The 27,956-nt window shown below is 38.2% G+C and overlaps 1 protein-coding gene and 1 long non-coding RNA gene across 4 annotated transcripts; one reads left to right on the top strand and one right to left on the bottom strand.

Annotated features, from left to right (window-relative positions):
- Window positions 1-670: 670 nt before the first annotated feature.
- Window positions 671-3,020, bottom strand: LOC145778291 (uncharacterized). 3 transcript variants are annotated; one of them, XR_014290432.1, is made up of 3 exons: window positions 2,754-3,020; window positions 1,850-1,984; window positions 671-1,335 (listed from the first exon to the last, which is right to left on the bottom strand). It is a non-coding gene; the product is annotated as an uncharacterized LOC145778291 (long non-coding RNA). The 3 variants fall into 3 exon arrangements; XR_014290433.1 differs by lacking the exon at window positions 671-1,335 and adding an exon at window positions 1,374-1,432; XR_014290431.1 differs by lacking the exon at window positions 671-1,335 and adding an exon at window positions 1,453-1,571.
- Window positions 3,021-5,672: 2,652 nt separating this feature from the next.
- LOC145782235 (small nuclear ribonucleoprotein-associated protein B-like) lies at window positions 5,673-16,401 on the top strand. The gene is made up of 4 exons (XM_082594019.1): window positions 5,673-5,804; window positions 6,090-6,152; window positions 14,756-14,953; window positions 15,801-16,401. Exons 1-4 carry the CDS (start codon window positions 5,802-5,804, stop codon window positions 16,032-16,034), a joined length of 498 nt encoding a protein of 165 aa, XP_082450145.1. The 5' UTR covers window positions 5,673-5,801; the 3' UTR covers window positions 16,035-16,401.
- Window positions 16,402-27,956: the final 11,555 nt, after the last annotated feature.

Here is a 27,956-nt window from a genome sequence, read left to right as displayed (position 1 = left end):
AGGCTAAAAGCGAATAGCAAAAATTGTTATATCGCAAAATGTGCAGTAGCTTACATGGCTTTAAAAGGGCACCATTGCCCCCCCCTGCCCCTCCATCTGCAGAAAAACTGAGGGCAGGGGGGGCATCCGCCCCCCCTGCCCCCCCGCTTCCGGCGCCCTTGCATGGCTGCAATGTTACCTTTAGTTTTTGGGTTAATGCAAAAGTCTTATCTAACTTTAACGGAGCATCTAAAACGTATGAGTGATATAAAGCACAGAATTAAGAACACCGCTGAAAACTGTTCCTATAGTCTACACCAGTGTTTTCAACCTTTTGGAGCCACGGAACAGTTTATGCATTAAAATAATCTTGCGGAACACCAAACAAAATTTTATAATAATGCAATAAAATAAACAGCACAACAACAATTTATTTGCTTTCAAATTTTCTCAGTGCGATATCTGGGTCTGTTTGGATTAGGGACTTTATATTACGGGACGCGAAACTCCGCTTATCCGCCAACACTAGAAGGGTCACTGCACAATTTAAGTAGATACGCAGTCACATCGAACAGCACCATCAATTTTGAACATATGAATGTATTGTCACTAAAGAATGGCAACAACGTTCTAATAAAGTAATAAATGTATCAAAACGCTTATATGACATTTATTAATGAACTGACATAGGCCTATGCATATTGTATGCTACAGGCTATATAAAGCTATGTTGCATACATTTCACATATCAGAGCATTATAAACAATATTCACATATCAAACATTGTCATGTACATAACATAAGTAAACAATTACACAATGTATAATAAATATGGTTCTTCTATAACCAAGCAACCTCTTCTCAATATATATTTAATGATTGCTTACAGTTAGTTTTTTGAAGGTAGTTTTTGAATTTTTCGCGATGAACTGGCAACCAAATCTTTTTTAATGTCTTCAAAACGTTAAGTTCATTCTTTGCGACACAATTGAAAGCAGTTTCTACAATCATTTTAAAGCTTGCATGACCAGAATCACACTTTAAAGATACGATGACAAGAAGGTAATTAAACTGAGACACTGCGCATTCCGTGAGAGCGGAAACAAAAATATTACGTTGATTTCCAATAGTGAACAGTCCTCCTTTTAAATTCCTTTTAATTTTCCACTCTAACACTCTAATAACACAGCATAATAATGGTGCACTGCAAGAGAGGTTACAATAAAACATAGTTCTGTTGGCTTGGATAAACCACCACGATCAGCTAAAGCAAGAAGCTTGCAACACTCATTGCTTTCTTCCACTAAAGTGTCATCTTGACCGGCAACAAGAAGTTCCTTGCAAGCATTACATTTCCTACGAGGACAAATGCTTCTGTCAATATACCCATTACCCAGCAACATAGTATGCCACATTCATGTCAGATGTGGATAGGTCATCTAATGTCACAATCCTAAAAAAATCAACCACCAAGTTACTGACAATGCAACTTTTGTTGCTGTAATCGCTGGGAAATTTAAGGATGACAATTTGGCTCCAGCTAGCAAAGCTTCTTGTTGAAGTAAAGACAGCATCATCTTGTATTTTATTACCTGAAACATTGAGTAAATGTAGTATCTATCTAAGAAGCTTCAACTAATTTCGGCATAAGCATAATCTTTGGGTAATGACAGTACTTTATGAAGATAATGTGTTCTAATATGTATATTTTTTCTTTGTAATTAGTCATACAAATTTTGGAGGTAACATGCCAGAAAGCTTCAGTCTCCACAAATAATTAAACAATTAAGAATAAACAAATATACCGTACTTCTTTATGTGTGCCTTTGCAGCAAAATGTTATATAATATTTATGTGAAGTTGCTCTAACCTTTAAACTGATGTTTCACAAACATCACTTTCCACAAATTCTCCACCATTTTGATAAATCGAGCGGTTTCAAGAAAAGATGGGTGATCCTCAGCATAAAATTCCAATCCTCGACTAGTTGATTCATGGAAAATGTCTTAAAATGTGTCATATGTTTAAGAGTTAATACATTGCAACTTTCAAGAACACTGAAGTTAATGTAAATGACAGTCATGCAAAATTGATAAGCAAGCATATTTCTTTATATTGCAAACAAGCATATTAGATTACAATATAAAATAGACAAAACCGGATAATTGCATAGTCCAATTGTCAAATTTTTTATGATACATGCGATTATCCAATTGTGTTATGGTTTAGTATTCAAGAATCTCATGCGATAAAACGGTTTGTGTATTTAACCAAGATATATATTGAACCATAGGCATACGAAGCCGAGCAACGTTATCAAGTTTAGCATATTTAAAGATTATTATATTTACAAAAACACAAAACTACGCAACAATTAAATATCGAACGTTTTCGACATCACAAGATGTCCTCTTCAGGAATAACATACATACAACTTCAGGAATAACATACATAAAGTTGTATGTATGTTATTCCTGAAGAGGACATCTTGTGATGTCGAAAACGTTCGATATTTAATTGTTGCGTAGTTTTGTGTTTTTGTAAATATAATAATCTTTAAATATGCTAAACTTGATAACGTTGCTCGGCTTCGTATGCCTATGGTTTAACAAGACAAACTCTCTACCGAAGCTGTATCAAGATATATATGTGATAAATCAATTTTATCTGCACAAGTCAAAATTTTAGTTTACGATTAACAAAACGAAATAAAACAAAGTAACTTCAGTTACTTAGATTAACAAAAAATACTGTAAACATACTTTTTGACTTACTGAGAGCATGTGTCAGAAAAACATGGCTTGCATGAGTGTTCCAAAATGTGTTCAAAGCAAGAAGTTGGAATATCAAAATCAATCAATCAACTTCCAATTTTTTCATGGTATTGCTCGCACCCATTTTTCCTCAGTTCAACATCATTGGGAAATTTGAACAGAGAAGTTTTAACCTCGCTACTTGATTTATATCCAGTTGTACATCCGGGTACATAGCAAGTGTTAACCATTTTATGAATTAATGGTCAAATGCATTATATAGTTATACATAAATAGTACTAAAAGTATAAGAATGATTAGTACGTTAAAACTACAGAATTACCTATGACATCGATACCTTGCCTAGGTTTTATGTGTGAAGCATTTTCTGGTATAAAAACTGTTTTATTTGAGACAAGTGACAGATTTTACATAAATAAAACAATTAAAAAGTATATGGGCAATCCACTTAGTTTTCATTCTGCTAATAACAGGATTTCTGCTTTATTTAGAATTTTACACAATTTTAGAATTTTACACTTTTACAATTTTTACACTTTACAATTTTTACACAATAGAATTTAGAATTTTACACAATTTGCCTTAACATTATAGCGTACGTGAACAATGAACATCAAGTCTTGTGCAACATCATAACATTTGATGCATTCCTTCGGAAATATGTTTTTTCTTTTGTTGGAAGATGTGAAGTATCATCTAACTCTATTGTTGCCTCCTTGATGAGGTCCGACTGCCATCGTAAATCAAATTACCGTCTTCAGTATAATAATTCTATGTATTCTATTATTTAGTTTTGATGGCTGCCATGTCATCTGATTGTTTTTATCGTTCTGAATACTTTCAGTTCTTCTAACTTGTAACACTACCGTACCATTGTCTGTAAACTTGTAACAGTTGATAGCATATTTAGTGAGATTTTGTGCATTTGCAGTTTGTGTATTATTCGTTGTTTTTCGTTGTTGTTGTTCGATGTTTGCAGTTTGTGTATTATTTCGTTGTTTTGGATATGGACAGCTTTGTCTGATGCAAATAAATATTATTATTATTTGAACAAATGAATAATATTTATTACCTACATTACATGACATCTAATAATATTTATTACCTACATGACATGACATCTAAGGTTTAACAAATACCAACATACCTTCAATGTCATCATTATTATAAACTAGTTGACTACTGTCACTGACTGACTAAAATATAGAGCAGACTATAAGACTAAAGAAAAGTTTGAAAATAGTCTCCACTGCTAAACTGTGAACTGGTTTGAAGTGCAATAGTCACACCAACAAATTGTTGCCACAGTTGATACCTATATGATATATCCCACACCAAATTAACGTGTTAGGCTTTACTAGTGAATGCTACAGTCCATAAGCAAAAGGTGGCCATAGATTCAATGCAGACATTATAACTTGTTTTAGCAAAGTCCAAAGCCAACCAAACTATAAGCCTGCCTTGGGCTAACGTACTTCTCAAAAGCACTTTAACAAATTTGTATAGTTAACAACTTATTTCCTTTAACTTCCCAAATTGAAGTACCACAGCAACAATCTTTTGGTTACTTCTCACTTGCAGATACGCTGCACGCTAGCTTACTGCTAATCACTAAAAGGAAGTATCCTGAAACTAGCCCTTCTAGTGTTCGGATAAGGAAAAAAACGGATGAGGCTTCGTATCCCGTAATATAAAATCCCTAGTTTGGATGAGCACAAAGCTGATATTTGGTCAGGAATTAGTCTACAAAAAGACAAACGCGAAGCTCTTCCCCAACAATTCTCAATTGTTCTTGTTTTTTACCTTTTATAGCAGTCGCCAGTCATGCTTGCAAAGCTCATCTCACACAAATAATCAAGTTGTTGAAAATGGAGACAAAGTCAAAATAGCATTGTTTGCCACAATAAGAGACTCCTTAAAAGTCATCACTCAAAAACGGTCCAAAGGTAGATTGGAAAATCTTAATCTTAACGTGCGATCTTGTCTAAATTGAATAAATTCTTCTTGCTCCTGTACAGTTATGAATTTGTCAAAAGCTGTTTTTGAACTGTAAGGATCTCTGACCCAGTCAAAGCGTTCGATGGGAACAGAAGGAAAATAAATTATAATTTCTCAGTCGAAGTGAAATAGACTTACGATATACCGTACGTAACAGTGAAAGTCTGTAGGTTTTTTCCTGTCTGTTGCAGTATTGATTGTTAGACTGCTATGGTGCTATTTTATTTGAATTGATTATAATTGTACTGTACTAGTCTCGCAACAGACGAAATTACAGATTTGTCTTTCTCTCTGTTGCGTAAATCCTTTACAAAAGCTTATGCATCTGCGTGAACCTTTATGAAAATATTCAAAGCCCGCCAATAAGAGCTGCCAGACAGTATTAATTTGCAAAATTGCCAAAACAATATTTTTTGATGAAATGTTGTTTTTATCAAAGGAGAGAGGATTTTATATTTATTATCAAAAAGACTTGATATTTATTAACGAGACATTTTAATTTTCCAATTAACCTCTGAAAATTAAAATACTTGAATGACATATAATCATTTTAGCACTGTTTGTTAGCTGCGTTGGCGATTTACAATTTTATGAAACATTTTTTTTTTCAAAAATCAAGTCTGGGCAATTTATCTGTTTTTTTAGCCATAAATAACAAACAAACACAAAAAAATAGAACATTGTAAGAAACAAAAAATTGTAATAAATAATATTTCAAAAAAAATTAAAATTTTTTCATAAAATGAAAAAAGAGAAAAACATGAATCAGTATCAAAAAAATGTCCAAGATCTTTATCAAGATTTTATTGTTATTTTTTAGATATTTATAGAATTTTTACTGCAATTCTGAAAATACTGTATAAGGATATCTGTCCCAACGAAATGCACAGCCCAAAGATCTACCTTGAACACAGATTTGGCAACTCTCTTTGTAAGTCTTCCCACGAGCTTGAAAAATTTTGCTCTCAGTTTAGTTCTAATCGATGAAGTGTCGGTTTTATGACGAATTTTTTTTGATAAACGAACTCTCGTTGATCGTCAACTGCAATTATGGTAGGTGGTTAATTTTGCTGAAACTTCACAGTTCTTCAAAGATTTAAATTTTTTATTACCGATATTTATAAACCGTAGGCATCAAGGTACCGGTACTGTAAATGTTTTTTTCTCAGACTGTTGAATATAGCCCACTTCCATAACTTTGTTGTAAATGGTATAATTTAAGTGTTTTTTAATAGAATTTGACGAAGGTGCTCAGCTGTAACAAAAGATGTTTCAGTTGTACTGAAGTAGTTTTAATACTGGTGGTGTTGTTAACTGGAATTATTTTTGCATTTGCAGCCACCACGTGGAGGATCAAAGCTTAATTATCATATCAACTATCGCATGAGATGTATTTTACAGGTAAGTTTGGTTTCACAAGTTCAAATTAATCTTAATGAAACTAAAACGTATCGATTGTTTTATTGTATCAAAATCGGAAAAAAGGAATAATTATAGGCCTATCGCAACAACTATAAAATTAAAAATAGGACGCTTGAAACAAAGGCTCAGGCAGTTAAAGTTTGTGTTGTGACCTCACAAAAATTGTTAAAGATAAAGGGAGTCCAATTGCCACAGCTTGGAAAAATGCTTCGATTGTGCAATCGATTGCAGGCAATGGTACCGTAGCTTATAGTATTGTGTAACAAAACACTAATAAACTCTTTTGAGTTTAATCAGACTTGCAAACAGTTGTAGGATTAGACCACATAGTTGTAAGGCAGTGGCTATTTGACTGGCGCCGGTCTTTGAATCTGAAACACTATTTGGCCATCATTACGTCATTATACAGTCACTTTTTTTTTTCCCCATTCAAAACAAAAGACGAGAAGCGCGTAAGCCGCGTATATTAGGGTGTTGCAGGCGCCCCAACCCTCTCGGATTTTGCTTACCTTTTTTGTGGTACTGTGTTTAGATCAGTAGACCACAAATATGAAGTTTCAGAAATTTTCATTGACGTTTACCTCCACCGCCGAGGCCATTTTGAGGCCCACTTTTTGATTTTTTTCATGTTTTTTGCCACTAGAGGGCAGTGTATAAGTTTTGCAATATTGGGGGTATATTTAAAAGATGCTCTATGATGTTCTGAATAATGTTTAAAAAAAATTGGAGAAATGGGATAAGTATATCCAAAAATATTCAAGTTTTGTCACTAATTTTTTACACAATACTGCCCCTAGCGGTGAAAAGAAAAATTGAAATATCTTAAAAACCACTCGTCATATTGTTCTGAAACTTGCATGCACTCCCCCATTTTCATGGGTAAGGAATTTGATTTTAGCAATATTTTTGCAAAATATTACCACTAGAGGGCGGTAATTCTAATTTTGAACTATTTTTCTGTAAAAAGGCGATATTGTTGCATTTCTTGAGCTGTGCTATGTGAAGAATACAATTTCATGGCTTATGCACAACAAAATTTATTCAATTGTAAAGAAACTGCATCATGCAGGGTAGGCACTACATCAAATCCAAACAGGCAATGTGAGTCTTAGTTAACACAATTTCCGCAAAGGCAGTTGTGCATCTTCATTGTGTTGATAAACAACGCTTTCTAAGATTTAGTATCTTTCTTCGATCCTCCTCCACCACTTGAATATAGTTTTGCGGATTTTTTTCTTGCTTTGCTAGATGAAGAAAGTCGGATACCAGTTTTACCCCTCTCTCTGCTGAATCATTACAGACTCTGAGTGCACTTATGATACCATTAGCAGAAGCTTAGCCATCATCTATATCCCACTCTTTCGGGTGTTTGGCAAGAAAAGTTGTTGAAATGTGCAAAAGTACAAAAAACATTTTGCTGCTGGCATTTGCATAGGAGCACAATGACAATGAGTTATCATTAACAATGTCTGGCAGCTCTGGCTTACTGTATCCATTACCGAACCTGTTTGTAACCTGGCCATGGAAACTTGCATTTAAATGCAGCAGAGTTCCAGCCAAAGCTTCCTTTTCATCCATAATGACTTGTTTGTCTCATAGAACTAAGGGGATCAGCTCCCTAGTTACATACCATGTGTGCCTACCTAAAGCTTTTAAAGCAGCACACTGATAATTTTGTCTACTGCATCATAGCTTTTGATGTCACTTACCAGTTGCTAATTTTCTCGGGGTGCTGATGCAGCAATTGGACAGTTGAACCACCATTCGTTAAATACAAAAGTCAAGAAATCACTCTAATTTTTGTATTTGTGACTTGGAAATGATCCCTTGTGGTAGAAAGTCTTGCAGCATTACCATCTTGTAGCAATATAGCTGCTTTCCCATCCACCTTGCTTGATGGACTGCACCGCATTTCATGAAGTTGTACTGTCCACTGTTGATTCCAATGTACACCGCCATCAGGTCTGAAAGTTCTTTGTAATCACCCCTCTGATAATTTTGCATATCTCTCTCAAAATTTATAAGTGCTTCCACTTTTTTGCTTTGAGTTGTTACAAATTTTCCCAACTCTTGAGGAACTTTGGTATGCAATACAGCTGCAGCGTGTGGGGTTGCATCGAATCCTTCTGGAATCTTTTGAGATCTTGACGTTTCGATGGAGATCTTGACGTTTCGACTTTCAGGGCTTCCCACACATGAGAAAGTATAACTTCTCCAGTATGTTTTCTGCATGCTAGGCAGAGAAGTGGTTTGTCTAGCTTTATTTGAAGAAAAATGCATGCAGCAGAGAGATGGCTAAGGATGGAAAAAGTTTTGGGAGTTGTTGTTTTAAATTTTTCTTTTTTTTCATTCCATCTCTCTGCTGCATGCATTTCTCTTCAAATAAAGCTAGACAAACCACTTCTATGCCTAGCATGCAGAAAACATATTGGAAAATGTGGTGCAGTCCATCGAGCAAGATGGATGGGAAAGCAGCTATATTGCTACAAGATGGTAATGCTGCAAGACTTTCTACCACAAGGGATCATTTCCAAGTCACAAATACAAAAATTAGAGTGATTTCTTGACTTTTGTATTTAACGAATGGTGGTTCAACTGTCCAATTGCTGCATCAGCACCCCGAGAAAATTAGCAACTGGTAAGTGACATCAAAAGCTATGATGCAGTAGACAAAATTATCAGTGTGCTACTTTAAAAGCTTTAGGTAGGCACACATGGTATGTAACTAGGGAGCTGATCCCCTTAGTTCTATGGGACAAACAAGTCATTATGGATGAAAAGGAAGCTTTGGCTGGAACTCTGTTGCATTTAAATGCGAGTTTCCATGGCCAGGTTACAAACAGGTTCGGTAATGGATACAGTAAGCCAGAGCTGCCAGACATTGTTAATGATAACTCATTGTCATTGTGCTCCTATGCAAATGCCAGCAGCAAAATGTTTTTTGTACTTTTGCACATTTCAACAACTTTTCTTGTCAAACACCCGAAAGAGTGGGAAATAGATGATGGCTAAGCTTCTGCTAATGATATCATAAGTGCACTCAGAGTCTGTAATGATTTAGCAGAGGGAGGGGTAAAACTGGTATCCGACTTTCTTCATCTAGCAAAGCAAGAAAAAATCCGCAAAACTATATTCAAGTGGTGGAGGAGGATCGAAGAAAGATACTAAATCTTAGAAAGCGTTGTTTATCAACACAATGAAGATGCACAACTGCCTTTGCGGAAATTGTGTTAACTAAGACTCACATTGCCTGTTTGGATTTGATATAGTGCCTGCCCTGCATGATGCAGTTTCTTTACAATTGAATAAATTTGTTGTGCATAAGCCATGAAATTGTATTCTTCACATAGCACAGCTCAAGAAATGCAACAATATCGCCTTTTTACAGAAAAATAGTTCAAAATTAGAATTACCGCCCTCTAGTGGTAATATTTTGCAAAAATATTGCTAAAATCAAATTCCTTACCCATGAAAATGGGGGGATGCATGCAAGTTCCATAACAATATGACGAGTGGTTTTTAAGATATTTCAATTTTTCTTTTCACCGCTAGGGGCAGTATTGTGCAAAAAATTAGTGACAAAACTTGAATATTTTTGGATATACTTATCCCATTTCTCCAATTTTTTTTTAACATTATTCAGAACATCATAGAGCATCTTTTAAATATACCCCCAATATTGCAAAACTTATACACTGCCCTCTAGTGGCAAAAAAACATGAAAAAAATCAAAAAGTGGGCCTCAAAATGGCCTCGGCGGTGGAGGTAAACTTCGATGAAAATTTCTGAAACTTCATATTTGTGGTCTACTGATCTAAACACAGTACCACAAAAAAGGTAAGCATGGTGAAACCAAGATTTAAATTTCATGGGGCGCCTGCAACACCCTAGCGTATATAAGTTCTAAATCCGACCATTTTATTCAACTCCACACGTGGCGCGTGCGATACTTCGTCGGCTCCTATACTAGAGGGATTGAGTTCGATACTACCCGGAAGCGTTCTTCTTTTTTTTAACTAAATTTTGACCCGAAGTGCATTTTTGTAGTCAATTTTTAATTTGGGTTGCATTACATTTACATACCATTACTATTTTTTTAAAAGAAGCATTGTATATAGCTAACTTGTTGAGAGCAAAAATGTAATGCTTTGTTCGGCAAACACGGTCACATCAATCAATCATTTTATTTTTCGTCATCAACGCGTCTGGGACGAAAAAGATACTAACTACAAAAATCGATATAGACCTACCAGCACGTTAATGAACGGGAAAAGGTGGTAAAACCTTGAAAGGTTTAAAACGTGCCTGAATAAAAATTATGTAGTAGGCTATAGTTAGCACAGTCACAAACGGAAAATTACCCAGAGAAATTCTCAAATTCCAGCAAATTAAAAAAACTCTAACTTTATTACTCACATTTGAAAAGACCTATAAAAATGAGCTGTAGACAATTCAAATTAAAAATTTACTACAAAAATGCACTTCGGGTCAAAATTTAGTTAAAAAAAAAAATAAATAAAAAAAAGAAACGCTTCCGGGTAGTATCGAACTCGGTCCCTCTAGAATAGGAGCCGGCGACATATCGCACGCGCCACGTAACGAGTTGAATAACATGGTTGGATTTAGAAGTTATATACGCGCTTCTCGTCTTTTGCTTTGAAAGAGAAAAAGAAAAAAAGTGATTGCATAGTGACGTCATGACCGGTCAAATAGTGTTTCAGATTCAAAAACCGGCGCCGGTCAAATAGCCACTGCCTAGTTGTAATGCCCAATGCAACGGAGATAGCACACACATGTTCCCAACAATAACGCCTGTTCACAATAAGGCAGTGGCTATTTGACCGGCTCCGGTCTTTTAATCTGAAACACTATTTTTGTCTGGTCATCATGTATTCTTTTTTTATTTTTCAAAGCAAAAGATGAGAGGAGTAGTAAAAAGTGCCTATATAACTTCTAAATTTAATTGTTTTATTCAACTGAGTCAGTGGCGCATGCGATCTTTCTCGGACTGGTATTCTCTAGGGCAGTGGTTTTCAACCTTTTAACGGAATGTTTAATTGTGGAACGGAACCCAATTAAACATTCCAAAAGCTTGAGGAACCCCTGTTCAATAATTTAAATGCCTTATGCAAAAAACATGGTTTGATTAATAAGAACTCCTTGAAGCAAAGAAAACATATCGACAAAATTTGGCGGGAAAGCAGAAAGTTAAAAGTGATTGCACCACAAGCAAACAAATTCGGGATTGCAGTTAAAGTGTAGCAAATTTATTAATAGTGGCAAACCTAATCAATATTTGATTACATTTAAACAATATGCATACAATAATAAAATAGACTCTCGGATGTGAATGTAAACTTGCAGAACCCCTAGACTTACTGGCGGAACCCTGGTTGAAAACCACTGCCCTAGGGTATGAGTTCGATACTACGCAGGAGCGTTTTATTTTAAACTAAAATTGCCTGCTAAAAAACACTGCCTAAAAGTTAACTGAACTGTGAAACCATTTTTTTTTAAAGAAGTTATGTAACTTTTTACAGCCACCAAACTAACTTGTTGAGAGCAAAAATGTAATGCGTCGTTCGGCAAGCGCTGTCACATACTCTTATGACGAACGGAAACTTACCCAGAGAAAATCTCAAATTCCAGCAAATTATAAATACTCTAACTTTATTACTTATATTGAAAAGACATAAAAAAGCTACTCGAATTAAAAATTGAATTTTTGCAAAATTATTTAAAAAATGCTTCCGGGTGGTATCGAACACATTCCCTCGGGAACACCAGTCCGAGAAAGATTGTACGCGCCACTGACTCAGTTGAATAAAAGTGTTGAATTTAGAAGTTATATAGGTACTTTTTTCGCGTCCACGTCTTTTAGGTGCAGACAGTTAGGCGCTGGTCAAATAGGCGCGCACACTGTGGCGTCAGGATATTTAGGTGCGGAGCACTGTGGCGCCCGTTCATTTAGGTGCTATTCCTACGAAAGTCTGCAGATTGTATCAGCTCAGCTTTGGCAAAACCTCGTCGGGGTTTTGACGGAAAACTAAGTTACTCTTCACTCAAGCCACCCGCTTGAATATAGGCTACAGCATATTTTTTAATGATGTGTAGTGTAGTTATTATTTGTCTTAACTAAAATTGAACTCAGTCATGTTCGGAAACTTGATTAATTTATTGATAAAGCTTTCGCTGACGCAAACCTGGGCTAACAACAAAGAAATGCCGAACACGCACAATCGCGCATTAAAAAAACAATATAGGTAAAGCGACAAATGCGCGGAAATTTGAAGAAACTTTAATGTAGCTTAAATAGTTCTTGCGTATTTCAAGTAATTTTTATCCTGTAGCTAGCTTAACATCTTGGGTATGTACTCCCAAAAAATTGCGTCACTTCCGGTTCGCGTTTTTAAGCACGTAATTAAAGACTCACTACGCGCATTTTCACTCAAAAATATTAATGCGCGACGCTTATTACGATAATGCGCACGTGGAATTTCATTGCGTGAAAACCACTAAAATAAATAGGTTTACATCACCTATTGCACAATCGAATGAATGAATAACGGCACACAGAGCTTAGGGACGTCGGAACTCTCTTCCTGTGACCTTAGCAGTGCCGGTCTTATGCGGAACATGCTTTGTGGGCCCCAATGACAATGATCCAATTCAGTAGCGTAGCTAGGTATTTTGAAAGGGGAAGGGGGTTTTGACGGCCGGTGGGGGCAGATGCGATTAAGCGGGGGAGGCAGATGCCCCCTGGCCCCCAATTCTTCTGTGAATGGGTGAGGCAATGATGACAAAGCCTTAATAGGTTATTTCTGGTAGTTTCGCACAGGGGCGCCAGAAGCGGGGGGAGGGCAGGTGGGGGCGGATGCCCCCGTGGCCCTCAATTCTTCTGTGGATGGGGGGCCATGGTGCCCTTTTACTTTTTTTTGCTATATCTTATCTTAAAACTTAATATGAAATTGGCCTTTCAGCAACAAAAGTGCCATTTTTTATAACCCTGCCCCCAGTCAAAAATCGTTCCGCAGTCCCTGGAAGATGTTGTCCTACAAGCATAAGTAACCAACATCAGGGTTGCCAGATTATAAAAAGGTCTTAAAACCAAATTAATACAAAAAAAACCCAAACTGATATTTATCTGTTTCTATTGAAAATAATACATGACTTGTGACTTTTCTTTGTAGTCACACGTTATCTTTTCAGTTGTCTGAGGTTTACTGTGGCCTTTTTCTGTTTTCTAGGTGTTGTTCTTTAATTTCTTTACCTGTCATAAAGTAACAATTGAAAGTAGCAGTTAAGATTTTCAAAGCAACGGTTAATAACAGTTACTAGAAAAATAAAAGTTAAGCACATCTCTATTACGAGTATTAAACAAGTATAAACAAGATTGGCCTTAAGAAGTAATAATAATATATTATAATATTGAGAAATATTGATTATTATGCATTTTAAAGAGTATATAAATTTAAAAACAAAGCTAAATTTAAGGCAAAATCTAGAAAAAGGCCAAATGCATAATTTCTAAGGCCAACAGAATCTAAAACAAAAATTGTGGAATCTGGCCTTAAAAAGTCTAATCTGGCAACCCTTTCCGATATGATGCACGACTGCACGTGTCTTACTCCGGCGTGCATAGGAAGATCTGATGCGATTTGACTTCGATCACATGCTTTCGTAAAAAACAAAGCAATGAGATTTGGTTTGTTTCTTTTGATATGACGATAGTATCTACTCTTCACTGCAAAACAAGAAGAAATGGCGTTTGTACGGTTTCTGACGAGGCAGCACAAGCAAAGTTAATTCGACTACCAGCAAAGTAGTTATTGGAGTGAAATTACGTAGTTAGATTTAGTTACATTTGAAAAGAAAATTTTCTACGAAAAAAAACAAACAAGATGTTACATTTTGTACCATTGCAAGAATGATGCTAGACTAGCATCATAGAATATGTAGCACTAGCATTGCTAGCACTAGCATGTAGCACTAGCATTGCGTATTAACAAAACAACATATTTTTCTGTTCAATACAACAATTTGTGTGAAAAGCATTGCCCTACCTGCCAAGCTGATACAATCTGCAGACCACTAGGAATAGCACCCAAAGGAACGGGTGCCACAGTACTCCGCACCTAGATATCCTGACGCCACAGTGTGTGCGCCTATTTGACCAGCGCCCAATTGTCTGCGCCTAAAAGACTTGCTCCCCTTTTTTCTCCTTTCGTCTTTTGCTTTGAAAGAAAAAAGAATACATCATGACCAGTCAAATAGTGTTTCAGATTAAAAGACCGGAGCCGGTCAAATAGCCACTGCCTCACAATAAACCTCTTGAGCAAATTGGTTAAATGCATCATTCGTATTAAAACGTCTAGCAAATACGTACTACAATAAATCAATTTCGTCTATACGTACATGCTTCAGACAAAATAAAACAGAGCAGTCGGATACAATCATTATAGCAAGTAAAAAAAATAATGCAACAATGATGAAATAAGCCTACACTGTCAATTTTCCTTAATGTTAAAATATATGCAATGATCACTTTAAAGGAAGTCTTATATATACATGTTTTATACCAGGATGGCAGAACGTTTATTGGCACCTTCAAAGCCTTTGATAAACACATGAATCTCATCCTAGTTGATTGTGATGAATTTCGACGCATCCGACCAAAAAAGGGATCTGCTGATCGTGAAGAGAAGAGAACTCTTGGTTTAGTGCTTCTCAGGGGGGAGCATCTTGTTTCGATGTCAGTGGAAGGTCCCCCTCCATCTGGGGTAAGCAGATAGCAAGCTCTAATTTACTTGTATTTGCTTGTGCATATGTAATAAGACTGTGCTACTGTAACAGCACAGCTGCTGTTATGTGATTATTTCAAGCAGGAATTTATAGAAGTACGGGATGTCCATTGTCCAACTACCAACCAAGTCTTGTGTGTATTAAAGATAGGGGCTAGTTTTATTTTCGACCAACTGTCATAAAGTACTACCATTTCTACCTTGACTCAGAAGCACCCTTAAAAATGGGTCTGGTGCTGCAATGGTTCTGCTTGAAGTTTGGTCCGATTATAATATATTTTATAGTTTTATATCCTATTATACATCCTTGTTCAAATTTTATATTCTTTGGTGTGATGGCCCCAGAACCAGCACAGTATTCTCAGCACATTCTAGATCAGTAATACTATACGTTTGTTTTGATATTCCCCACATGCAAATTGCTGCAGTGGGACACGGGACAGTGTTAAACTTATGGTTTTATAGTTAGTTTTTGAAGCAATACTTGAGCTTTTCCGTTTTTAAATATCAGTTGAATGGATGGTTAACCTTTCAAGGGTGTAGAACTGTAGATGGAGTTTGGATGATGATGATAATAGAACAATTAATCTAACAAATAATTGTTCCTAAAATAATATGATGCGTTCTACTGGTGACTGCAAACCATGTTATGAATAATAAACAGTGGGCCTATTTCCGACCAGTCAATTTGCCTATCTCTTCAATGGCTAACGTCAGGAGACGAAAAGAACGCAAGATATTACTTTATGATTAAATACCAGATGAACAGTTTTATTCCGTAGTTAGTAAAGAGTTGTTTTTTATTTCTTTAATTTTTATATTCCAGAAAGGCGCTGGTAGTCATGCCAGTCACCGTGGCCCTGGACAAGGCCGAGCTGCTGGTCGTGGTATGGGAGGTCCTGGTGGGCCTGCTCCTGGGTTACAAGGACCGATGCATGGTGTTGGAGGACCAGCTCCAGGAACAATGAATCCGAGAGGAGGATTTGGTCCGCCACCAGGAATGAGAGGTCCTCCTCCAGGAATGGGAAGAGGAGGATATGGTCGTGGCTACGGCTATTAAACCGACACCAGTCTGCAAATCTTGAATTTTGGGAAGAGTCTGATCGCCTGTTTGTATTCCAATACTTCACAGCAATGTTTCGAATCAATTACCAATAGATCACGTTGCGTATTTTTAACACTGAAACAACGTCATTGGGGTAGCGTTTGTCGCCCTATTTGTCTATTTATCGACCGTTGTGTCAATTCATTTTATTGCTTGATCAATGCAAGCGTGAATCCTTTTTTCGATGGATTTAAACCGGGCTTGATGTAACGCTAACTGACATGACGTGTATTCAACGCATCTTTTATGGAAATTGGTAATTTGCAATCTTGGAACATTTTCAATAAATTTCTATACAAACTTATTGTCTGCTTTGTAATGTAGATTTTCGCTGTGATTCTGACCATCACAGCGAAAACAATACACGTCAACATGGCAGAGGTCTAAAAATAGTACAAGAAAATGTTAAAACTTGTTCGACATCGGAATAAGTTATTCAGTTTTAAAAAAAATTGTACAGTTGCATTTCTATATAAGCAATAAGCATGCTCATTAAGATTTTATTTTCCATCACTGTGACAACAAATAAAAAGTCTGCGGCTATTTTCTGCAGTATCGTTTTGACACGGTTTACAATTTTCTGAAATATTTTTTTTAAAGATACCGTAGTTTAATTAATAATATAGAAAGCTCTCAATCAGGCCTTGACAATTATTTTAAGCGTGTTTGATAGAACGTTTTAGTCCCCTTATCAAAATAGTTCTTTGTCTATCAACTGTAAAACTCAAGCTACGGTATATCGAACACTTGTTCTCGTTTTGACTTATGATTGTGAAACATGGAAGCCAAAATTAAGACTTCAAAATACCTATAACACATTCCACACACAATCATTAGGAAGAATTTTCAAAATTTTATGGATTGAACACATTCACAATGATGGTTATATGGCGCTGTAGAAGAAACTTCCCTGCTTCAACAAGTCAGCAAACGCCAACTTCTTTGGTTGGGACAGGGAATACGCCATTCTATTAACTCAGTTTATAATGAAACTCTTATTAAAACTGATCAACGGCCAACGAAATCAAGCAAGACCAGCAGAAACATTCACACAAAGTGTTCGATCATCTCTTACAAAGCACAGCCCGAAAGAACTGCGACAGTTGGCTGAAAATCTCGAGTTATGGAGACCTTTCATTGATGTTATCTTACACCTAACTGGTGTGAAATAGATTATTATCCACGGACATTTAAACTCTCGTAAATATATCCCTGATATTATCAAACATTTTAGCGGTGAAATCGCGCTCTCTTAATTGCATTCCTGGTACGGCTGCTGGTTGCTAATAACACTGTTCATCTCTCCCCAGAATGCAATAAATTGAGTGGGCGTAGTTGCTGAAGAAAAACGGAGGAGAGAAAGGAACTGGCCACCATAATCTCATAACTGCCGAAGGCTTAGTATAGCGGTTCTCAACCGAGGGTCCGTGAAAGTTTCTGAATTTGCAGTATGATTGATAAATTGGAACATTTATAAGTTGGTTATTTTCTATTTGTGTATCAACGTACAGTGATTCTCAATCTGTGCGTCGACGATCGTTTGAAATTTCAAAAAACACCGCACAAAGGTTCGGTTTCCTAATTTCAAAAAAAAAAATCATGCAAAATTGTAATTCTTTTTATACGGCTATATATAGGCCTATATGTTCAACTTAATTCTTTTGAAACAGCAGATTGTTGATCTCTTGGTCAATGCTTAATTCAAAAATGCAAATGTTAGTCAGCAGCCTATTACCACTCTAAATATATGTTTTTATGTCAAAGCTATAATCTAACATTATCAAGATAACTTAGTGAAGTGTGATCTGAGCAGTGGTGCCGAAGTTAGTTGAGGATTGGGGGGGATAAATCAAAATTTTATTAAATTTTAGACGATTTTGAACATTGAGGGGGATGCATACTTTTATACACAATTTTAGTGGTAGGCCTACTGGTATTAAGTTTATTAAACAATCACCGGACCTCGGTAAATTAGCTGCTAACAGCTTAATATAGGGCTACAGGTAAGAAATCATTGAGATAAAAGTGCTACCAGTGCTCTTGTGAATGACGGCTGCAAGATTAAGAAACAAGCAAAGAAAAATTGGTACCTCCAGCGGGATTTGAACCTATGACCGTCCAATAAATACTTGGTTTTTCCAAAAAACAAACAGAAATTACACTAATTTCTTCTTGCCCTCTCCTTCACTAGAATCACTACACTTAGTGCACTATAGGACAAAATCACTAGTGAGGAGACCGAAAACAATCGAAGCTTCAGAAGAACATCTGCAAATTTATGACAAAAATAACAACTTTCAAACACATCACAAGAACTTGTTCCAAACAAACATATTGCGTCTTACAGTAGTGCGCATTGAAAACTCATTAGCACTGTCATTTATGCTGATGTCATTAAGAATATTTTGGTGAATGTTGCAAACAATGCTAGCATTCAACCTTTCCTGTCCCAAAGTATTTCTCAGCCAAGTTTTCAATTTACGAAGATTGGAAAACGACCTCTCACACACAGCAGAGCTTACCGGGTAAATTAATTCTCAATCAGCTGGAGTATTTGAGAATAAAAAGGTTTTTCCAACTCGGACAATGCCTGGTAACAGGCCCATAGCCGGGGGGGTTCCCGGGAACCCTCCCTTGAGCAGAAAAGGTCCATATTTTGGAGAAGGTGTAGTGAACAACTGTACATACGATCACAGGATCAGCTACCTATGATCAACTGAAACCTGCCAGATAGTTCTGAATAAACATGTTAAAATATTGTTGCTTGTTTAGAACAGGGGTTCGCAAATACTTGTTGGCGCGACCCAAAATACAATCGTACGAAATCTTCGCGGCCCAAACGGAAGCATATAATTTCAGAAGCATATAATTTTGCGCAAAATCTTTTGCAATTTAATATCAATTTTAATACGGTCGTCCCCGCTTATTAAGCCCACATCGAGACCGGACCATTTTAGGCTTATTGAGCGGGGGGAGGGATTTTCTACCACTCCTATACTTTCAGGAATGGACCAAACTGAGCTTAATATGGATCTATGTGAGATCATTGTAATATGGATCTATGGATCTATGTGATAATATGTGAGTGGATCTACTAACTGTGGTCGTCGTCGTGTAACCCTCTGAGGACGAGAATCTATCATTTTACCACCCCAGATTCACGATGTTCCAGGACTACACTGGAAGGCTACTAGAGAGCAGCCAGTCTTTGGTTTCATCATCCAAGACGCGCAGACCTTCCACTCCGTCCTGTAGTCATTGATGATGTGGTCTGCGGTCTGTTCCTCGGCACCACATTCACAGGAGGAGGAAGAGGCCATTCACCATTGGTGCATGGATGAGCGGAAATGCCCAACGCCGGTACGAAGACTGTTGAGGCGCACCTTTGCCTGCCTTTGTAGTGTCAAGCCTATGGAGCATGTGTCGGCGTAGGAAATGAACGAATGGAGTCTGGTAATACTAACAGGCTATACTTGACTTCCGTTCTGAATTAAATAGATGGTCTGCCCAAGTAGCCGCAGAGATGTTTTGTTCATCAGCTTCGTTGATCAGAAGTTGAGCGGCTGGCACGAATGGGTGTCTTGATTTCAGTCGACGTGAGTGCTCGTTTGGAGAGCAGAGATCTTGTGGTGGAGAAGATGGTTAGGCTCCAGTGCCCGTCGACTGAGACAGAGTGGCTTCTTCACGATGAAGATCAGCGGGTTGGATGCCAGCGAGAATGGGGAGATTGTCTAATGGTGTGGGACCCAGGTATCCGGTCACTGTGCGCAAAGCGCTGTTTATGGCTGTGTCGATGTTGTGGCAGTGAGCAGTGCAGCACCAAACAGGTGCACAGTACTCTGATGAAGAATAGACAAGGGCTAAGGCTGCTATAGGCAAAGTGTCAGCTCTCGCCCCCCTAGCTGGAGCCAGCCAGGCGCTTGAATAACCCAGCGCGGGATGTGAGTTTCTTGCGCAGTGACCCCAAATGGTGGTGGTATGTGAGCGATCTTTTTAGTGTCACCCTAAGATATTTTAGTTCGGGGCAGAAGGACAGAGGTTTTCAATTGTTCGGAACATGGACCTCACGATCAGCTTCCCGATGTTTTAGGTGGAAAGACGAAACTCAGTGCTTCAAAGAGTATATGATTGTATTTATTTTTGACATACAAGTTATATTTATAGTAAGTTTAAACCCTTTTGCGACCCACTGTGGATGGTCTCGCGATCCAAATTTGGGTCGCAACCCACAATTTGCGGATCTCTGGTTTAAAACTTCGCATATCGTAGACAATTTAGGCTAAAAGCGAATAGCAGAAATTGTTATATTGCAAAACGTGCAGTAGCTTACATGACCTTAAAAGGGCATCCGCTCCCTCTTCCCCCCGCTTCCGGCGCCCCTGTAGATATGCTATTGTTAATGCAAAAATTGTTTGCAGCCTATTTATTTTGTTTTTGTAATGTTGACAATTTGAAGTTTGTTTTGTTTGTAGGCCTATGTATTATTTACTGCCACTTTCTATGTTTTAATTGCTTGCTTGGGGACATGCAAAGAAGAAAATGTTTTCAAAAGGTCCATATTTTTGGATTTGGGAACCCCCCCTTGAAAATGTCTGGCTACGGGCCTGCTGGTAAGCTCTTTTAGCATCGTACAGAGATTTTGCTCCTGTTGCCTTGCTGAATGAATCTATTTGATAACTCATCGATTGTCTATTCAGCTCTGGATAATTTTTGACCATTTCAAGAACTAAGCCGGTCTTGAAAATTCGTGCAAGTTCTTTACACTTTGCCGAATCGGAATTCAGGCTACTTTCAAACCGTTCGGTCAGTTCAGAGATAACTCTGTCCATGAACTGATTGTAAAGTATTTTATAATGTAGTTGAGTGTCTGCAGTAGGCTAGCTGCCATCGAGCCTCCAACCAATTTTTCAGGGACTCTTCTTTGCCGTGGTGCTTGCAAAGACGTGATAAAGTTAACAGCAAATTTTTTTGGAAGTGAAACTGCATTTTTGTAATTGTTCTCAAATTCCAAATCACGATATTTCTCTCGAGTGATTTTCAGGGCCTGAAACAGCTCTTCACAAGAGTCAGTGTCAAGCTTTTCTCCTTGCAACGTGATATTATAAATTGCTCTATAAGTGCCAAAGGGTTCAAAATCAGCACAAGTCCCAAATATGTTTCTGCAGTTTCTTCATTATACTGCTGTTCCCGACAATTATTCACCAAATCAAACGTCATATAAAACCGTTATGGTCTACTTAACCTAGCTGGCATCTTACGTCATGGAAATTGCTAGAAAATGTCCAAATATTGCACCATCGGTCGTAAGACCTGATGAAATATTGCATTAGCCGCTTGAACACCTGTTTGAATGACTTCATAATTGTCTTTCATTATTGCGTCACAGTTACTGTCTACGTGCATTTGAGATATCGCAAATTATTCTAGTCATTCGTAAAATTGTTTGTTGGAAGTCAGTCGCAAGTTTAACTGTTTGCTTGGTGCTTGCTAGCTGGACAAATTTTCCGTCTTTTATCCAAGTAATCTGTTCTGTAATGACAGTTTTAGAGGCGTACGGTGTTGCGTCCCATTTTCGATAGCCGCGGGCTAATTTTACAGGAATACACTTTTTGAATAGACGTTTCGAGGAGTGTTTCTTTTTCGGTCATTACCGTACATGCAGACGAACGGATCCGGGAACTTTATGTTACAATTTTCCCACGAAGAGATTATGGTTTACCGCTGTGACCATAAAAAATAAAAGACGTGACTTGTTAGCTGGTAGGCCAAGAAGAAACTTAGAAGCACATAAAAAATAAAAGACGTTTTTTGTTAGCTGGTAGGCCAAGAAGCACTTGAAGGCATAAAAAAATAAAAGACGAGTTCTTGTCAGTTGGTTGGTCAAGAAGAAATTAAAGCAAAGAAATAATAAAAGAAGATCTTGTTGGTTGGTAGTCTAAAGAAGCAAAAGAAAATTAAAGACATTTCTTCTCAGTTTGGTACTGACGAAAAATAACTTTGACATTCATTGGCATGAAAGAAGATTAAAGACAATCGATCTGTGCTTGAAGATTCAAGTCGAAGAATCCAAGCAAGTTTTGTGGACTTTTGGACTTCATATACTCGTACAGCTACGGTAATCGTGCATTTAAATTCTTTTTGTATTTTACGGTCTTTGCAGTTAAGTTTTTTATAACTACTGTAATAATTTTGTGTGTTTGTGTAACTTAATTTTTTAATTGTTAAATTTAGCCCCAACACTTAATATGTCTACACTCGGTGGCGACAAGGACTCGGCCGCCGTCGACTCGACTGAGTTTAAGCCTGATGATGTTCTTTGCGGTCGGGCAGGCCATTCTGGGGAGGGACCCAGTAACGATGAGGCTAAGTCAGTTCGAGAGGCCCGGCATCTTAGAAGGGATATTTTGACTCAAATTGGGGAACTTTCTGTAGCCCTAGGTTCTTTGAGTGATAAGCAGGAACTGTTAATTTTTAGATCTAAGTTCTCTACTTTGGAAGAGGATTTACGGCATTTCCATGCTCTTTTGACTAAAATTTTTAACTCTGCAATCTTGGCAGAACTTCGTGATAGGGTAGATCCCGAATTTAACTCGTTAAAAAATAACTTCGAAGAAAAAGTAAGAGAGTTCTCAGATATGTTGGACGCTGACATACATCCTGAGGATAGCGCCTCAAATGTAAGCACTAGGATGTCTACGAGTTCGTCACGAATAGTTGCACAAATTAACCTACAGCTCAGAAGAGAGGAGCTCCAGATCCAAGCTGAGGCCGAAGCAAGAGCAGCTGAGGCCATCGCGAGAGCTGAGGCCATAAGAGTTGAGGCCGCACGAGCAGAGGCTGCCGCGAGAGCTGAGGCCGCACGAGCAGAGGCTGCCGCAAGAGCTGCTGAGGCCGAAGCGAGAGCTGCTGAGGCCGCCGCGAGAGCCGAAGCTAGAGCTGCTGAGTTCGCACTCAAAGACGCACAGTTGAGGGCTGAACAACGTAAAGAGATAGCTTTGGCTGAATATCGATCAGATGTGGGCTTCCGGCGTAGTTCTAAGAAGGGTTCTTCTAGCCATTCCAGAAGTGAACATAAATCGCAGTTTAATTTACATAACCTTTTCCAGACGCCTGTTCAATCTGTAAGTGGACCAGGGCAATCCACATCTTTTCAAGCTGTTTCAGGAGGTCTCGGGGCCGCGGCTAAGGGTTTTCCGAAGGCTGTAGAGCCAAGGTCTGCGAATTACAGCCGAACTCCTCCCCCAGAGCGTATAGGTCACGGGGCCGCCATTAGCAGTAATGCTTTGCCCCCTTCACAGTTTTCTGCGCCGCTAGGTTTTGATCGCCCAGCTACACGTAATTTGGGTGGTTGTGAGAGGCGTGTCGCGTCTACTGATTTTAACGTTTGTGAGGATCTTGATCGTGCTGTGCACGTGACTGAGCCCCCTCAGCCTCTTAAGGGATATAGCTTGTCTTCTCCCGCTAAATCGAGTTCTCAACAACAGGATTGCTTTTTTGAATACCAAAATAGTAGGACGTTTTTCGATAAGGCGGCCTTGATTGGTTACGATGGTAATAATATGCCATTTGTCTTCTTTAAAAATCGTGTTACGGCCTTAATGGCAGCTTCGCCCTTTAAGGGAACTCGTTTGACTTTGTTACAAGCAGCTTGTGTTAGAACAGCTGCGCAAACGATTGCTAATTTGGTTTTCGACACTCCTGGCTTGTCAGAGGAAGACAGGATAGAAATGTCGTTAGCTCGCTTGTCCCAGTGTTTTGGGGTTCGTGGAGGTCTTTTCGCCGAACCGGAAATTAGAAAGTATCGCTATGGTAGCAAATTGACTTCGACCTCTTCCAGTGATCTGAAAGAGTTTAAAGATGAATTGTCGCAGTGTCTGCTTTACGCGCAAGCTTATGGTCAGCGTGATAAATTGGAAGGACGTTTTGTTTTGGATTTGGCTAAGCGACTCCCGTTTGACGCTAAGCAGCGTTATCTTGACTTTTTAGGTGATCAGTATGGTGGTACTGATGAGCCTACTTTTCAGAGTTTGTTTGAATTTGTAGTACGGGAGGAAACGCGCAAGTCGACTGATTTTAGCATTATGCTAATGGGCGAGTCTGGTGAGTCACAGCATTTTAAAAAGTTTGGTAAAGGAAAATTGCCTTCTTGTCCGGTTAGGCAGACGTCGGTAAAACCCCATCATAATGTGATTTCAGGGAGTTCGCAGTACTCGACTGCTGTTGGCGCACCGCGCGGTGGTGTGGCCAGACGTAGTGACATACCGGCATGTTTTTGTTGTTCGTCACGTGGTCAAGTTGAATATCATTTTTTGTCTAATTGTAAAGAATTTTTGCGCTTGACACCTAAAGATCGGAGAGATGTCATTGTGAAAGCTGGCAAATGCTTGAATTGTTTGCGCCAGCATATGGTTAGGGACTGTAATCATGCAAACAACTGTCGTCAATGTGGACCTAACAACGATAGGAAACACTTTTTTCTTCTGCATGATTTTTATGTGACGTCACGTGATTCTCTGGATTCGATTGGCAAAGATGATGCTGGTGCCAGAGTTCCTGTGCGTAATGTTAAGATTGAAAATGTTAAAGCAGCTTTTAACCGCGTTACTGCTGCTCGTGTTTTGAATCCAATAACTGGCAAATCGAAGTTGGTGTATTGTCAGCATGATCCTGGTTCGCAGTTGACTTTTGTTTCGAGTGATTTGGTCTGCGAACTTGACGTTAAACCATATGACAAAGCGTCGTTTAAAATGGATACTCTGGCTGGTCAGAAACCTACTTGTGCTGACCTTGTTAAACTCAACATTCAGTCGTTAGAGACGAATGAACTGTTTTGTGATATAACTTCGGTGGTTAACCCAGCTTGGGCTGACAATGTTAAAACTTTCCGCACAAGCAGGATTTAAGTAGTTTCCGTCATTTTCATGACGTGAATATGTTTCATTTGAATGATTGTAGTACTGTAGATGTACTGATTGGAAACGACAACGCTTATTTGATGTGTGCTAAAGAAGAGCGTGTTGGTGAGAATCGTAGTGAACCACATGCTTTGCTCACTCCTCTCGGTTGGTTGGCTTGTGGTGGTAAGTCACCCTTAGATGAAAGCGTTGCTAACGTGTGCAGAGTGCAAACGTCTTCAGAGTCGGATGTCATCTCCCATCCCCTCCCCCACTTCGGCACCACTGGATCTGAGTAGGTTATTCATTCTGAGAATGCGCTTTTTCATACTGCGTGAAACGTCAATGAAACAGCTTGTTGATTTTGCATTATCAGATCAACACTGTAACTTATGCTAGAAAAGATGGTAATCCTGATGAACCCGTTAGCTGAGTGGTTACGCGCTTGGCTCAAAATCACGCGGCGCTGGTTCGACTCTCGGGCTGTGCACTTGAGTAACGCGTTTCAGAACTGCTCTCCATTCGGCGGCACCTAGTGAATGGAATAATTCTCCGGCAACAACACTTAATTCAACAATAGGGAAACTTCACTCTGCCAATGTGCCAATTTTGGTAACCCATGCCCACGAACCCCATGCCTTGCGTCAAGAACTCTACAAGTATGCGAAACTACCAGGAATTACCTATCAAGCCGATGATAAAGATTCAAAACAGAGATATCTAGAGAAGGGGATACGAAGGCTTTTATTACATCTGACAAAAGAAGGGTATGACTTAAATGTTAATTAAATCTACTTATGACTTAAATGTGGTAGGGGAGACCGGGGCTAGTTGTAACATTTTTTGAATTATTTATTATGTGTCTGTAAAAACAAGTCTGAGCGAATTTTTTGGAGATTAGTTGTATAGGTAGACTATTTACGCATATTATTCCACTTAAAGCCCTGTAAAATGTATTAAGGATTTTGAGAAAATTGGCCTAGAAAAACTTCAATCGGGCGTTACAACTTGGATTACAATTACAACCCCGGATATGGGGCAAGTTGTTATACAGGCAGGGGCAAGTTGTAACAGAATATTTTTGCTGCTAATAAATAGCAAACACTATACTGAACATTCACTTTTGCTCAAGAAAGGTTTATTCACTCCTCAAGGTCAGAAAATATTCACCAGAAGATACACACTGAAGAAAAACTGCACACAATATAATAGGCATTTCAAAAATTCACATTTTTCCTTTACTCCTCACAAAGATGACAATAATACTTTGGCAATCCCTCGGTACATTGAGAATGCGACCAACCATGGCACTTTACACACCTGACCCAGTTTTCTCCCGGTCTAGCCTACTGTTCGAATACGCTTCGGAGCACACCAAACAATACCATTCGGTTTTCTTCGAGCAGCCTTGTTTCTTTTTCTTTTCAAAAGTAAGCTTTCGCTTCTTTGTGTGCTTGGATTTGGAAGCATGTTGCTCTTCTTCAAGCTTCTCTTTTTCTGGCGTGTCTGTCAAGATTGCAGACTGCTTAGTTTTGCGTTTCTTTGCCCCAACTTTTCTAGGTGCAGCCTTAGGCAGTCCTCACATTACTTGGATAGGAGAAAACACTGCTGAACCAGCACTCAAAGAAACAGAAGGACTTGGTGTTTCACTTAAACGAAGAGAAGTAGAAGGTGTTGCAACTGAAGGTTGATCAGTAGAAACATCCTCACTTGGAGTGATACAGGATTGTTCATGACTTGTTATCTCAGTGGAAGTATTTTCATCTGTGAGGATAGGTAGAGCAGGGGCAGCATTGCCATGGATAGGGTCATCTCTATCAGTAACAGAAGCAGGAGCAAACTCATGATCTTCAAAGATATTTGGATTAAAAGGCATAAATGCCAGTTTTCTTAAACCCATTCATGATATTGATTGGGGTGTTGGCTTTTGGTAAAGCTTCATTAAGAATGGCTGGCAGATGATAAATTGACATTACTTCACCAGGATGATTTTTCATCCAATTATCTTGTGCACTAGCAAGGTATTTCTTAAGAGGCCCATAAACTGAAACATCCAGAGGCTGGAGTTTATGGGTAGTGTGCGGAAGAAAAGACAGAACCACAATCCCATTTTCTTTGGCTAAGTTCAATATACAGCAATAGACAAATGTGCAGAATAGTTGTTTAGCAGTAGCAAAACAGGGGTTTCTTTACTTGGTCGCACATGCTTAATAAAGTGATGCATAAACTCCAAGAGTTGAGCTTCCTGCATCCATCCTGAACCATTTGCTACACCAATGCAGCCAAGTGGTCCCCCACGATTAACCAGTCTCTATAAATTTTTCTAGGAAAAATCAATATTGGCGGCACATTATTGCCTGTGGCATTAACTGCTTGACAAACAGTCACCAATTCTCCCCTTCCCCTTGAAGTAGTAACACCAACTTGTCTGCTGCCTTTTCGAGCCACAACTTTACGGGGCTTTTGCACAGTTGTGACCCCTGTCTCATACAAATTCCAAATGTCAGAGGCTTTAAATTTGTAACGATTCAAAACTTCACTAAGTTTGTTGAAATACAACTGAACATTATGTTTATTAAAGCTTGTTGCCCTTGCTATATAATTACGCATAATTGTAACAGTTACCAAGTAATCTAGTTCATTTACTGCCAAAGAACATAACACAGCTCTTGTTACATCTTGCTCCAAAAGCAGTTAGCCATAAACTGTTCGATATTTCACCAATAAAATGCCACATATTTTTGGTCAATTTTAATTTTTTAAATACCTAAGTAAATGGTTATATAAAAAAAAAAAGACCAGCCCTCTAGCTTACTTTTTCTTGTCGTAGTAACTACAAGTTTAATTTTCTAAAATTTTACTTTCAGTAGGCAAAAAATGCTTTTCGTTATAACTCAACTGTACGGAGAGATATTGAAACGAGGGTTTCTCTGTAACTTAGCTACAATACACTTGATAGAGGGCACTATAGAGAAATATATTT

The sequence above is a fragment of the Aplidium turbinatum genome, chromosome 1 (genome assembly GCF_918807975.1).
Source record: "Aplidium turbinatum chromosome 1, kaAplTurb1.1, whole genome shotgun sequence".
Lineage (NCBI taxonomy): Eukaryota > Metazoa > Chordata > Ascidiacea > Aplousobranchia > Polyclinidae > Aplidium > Aplidium turbinatum.
Note: the sequence above shows the minus strand (reverse complement) of the source record. Positions and strands in the feature narration are given on the sequence as shown.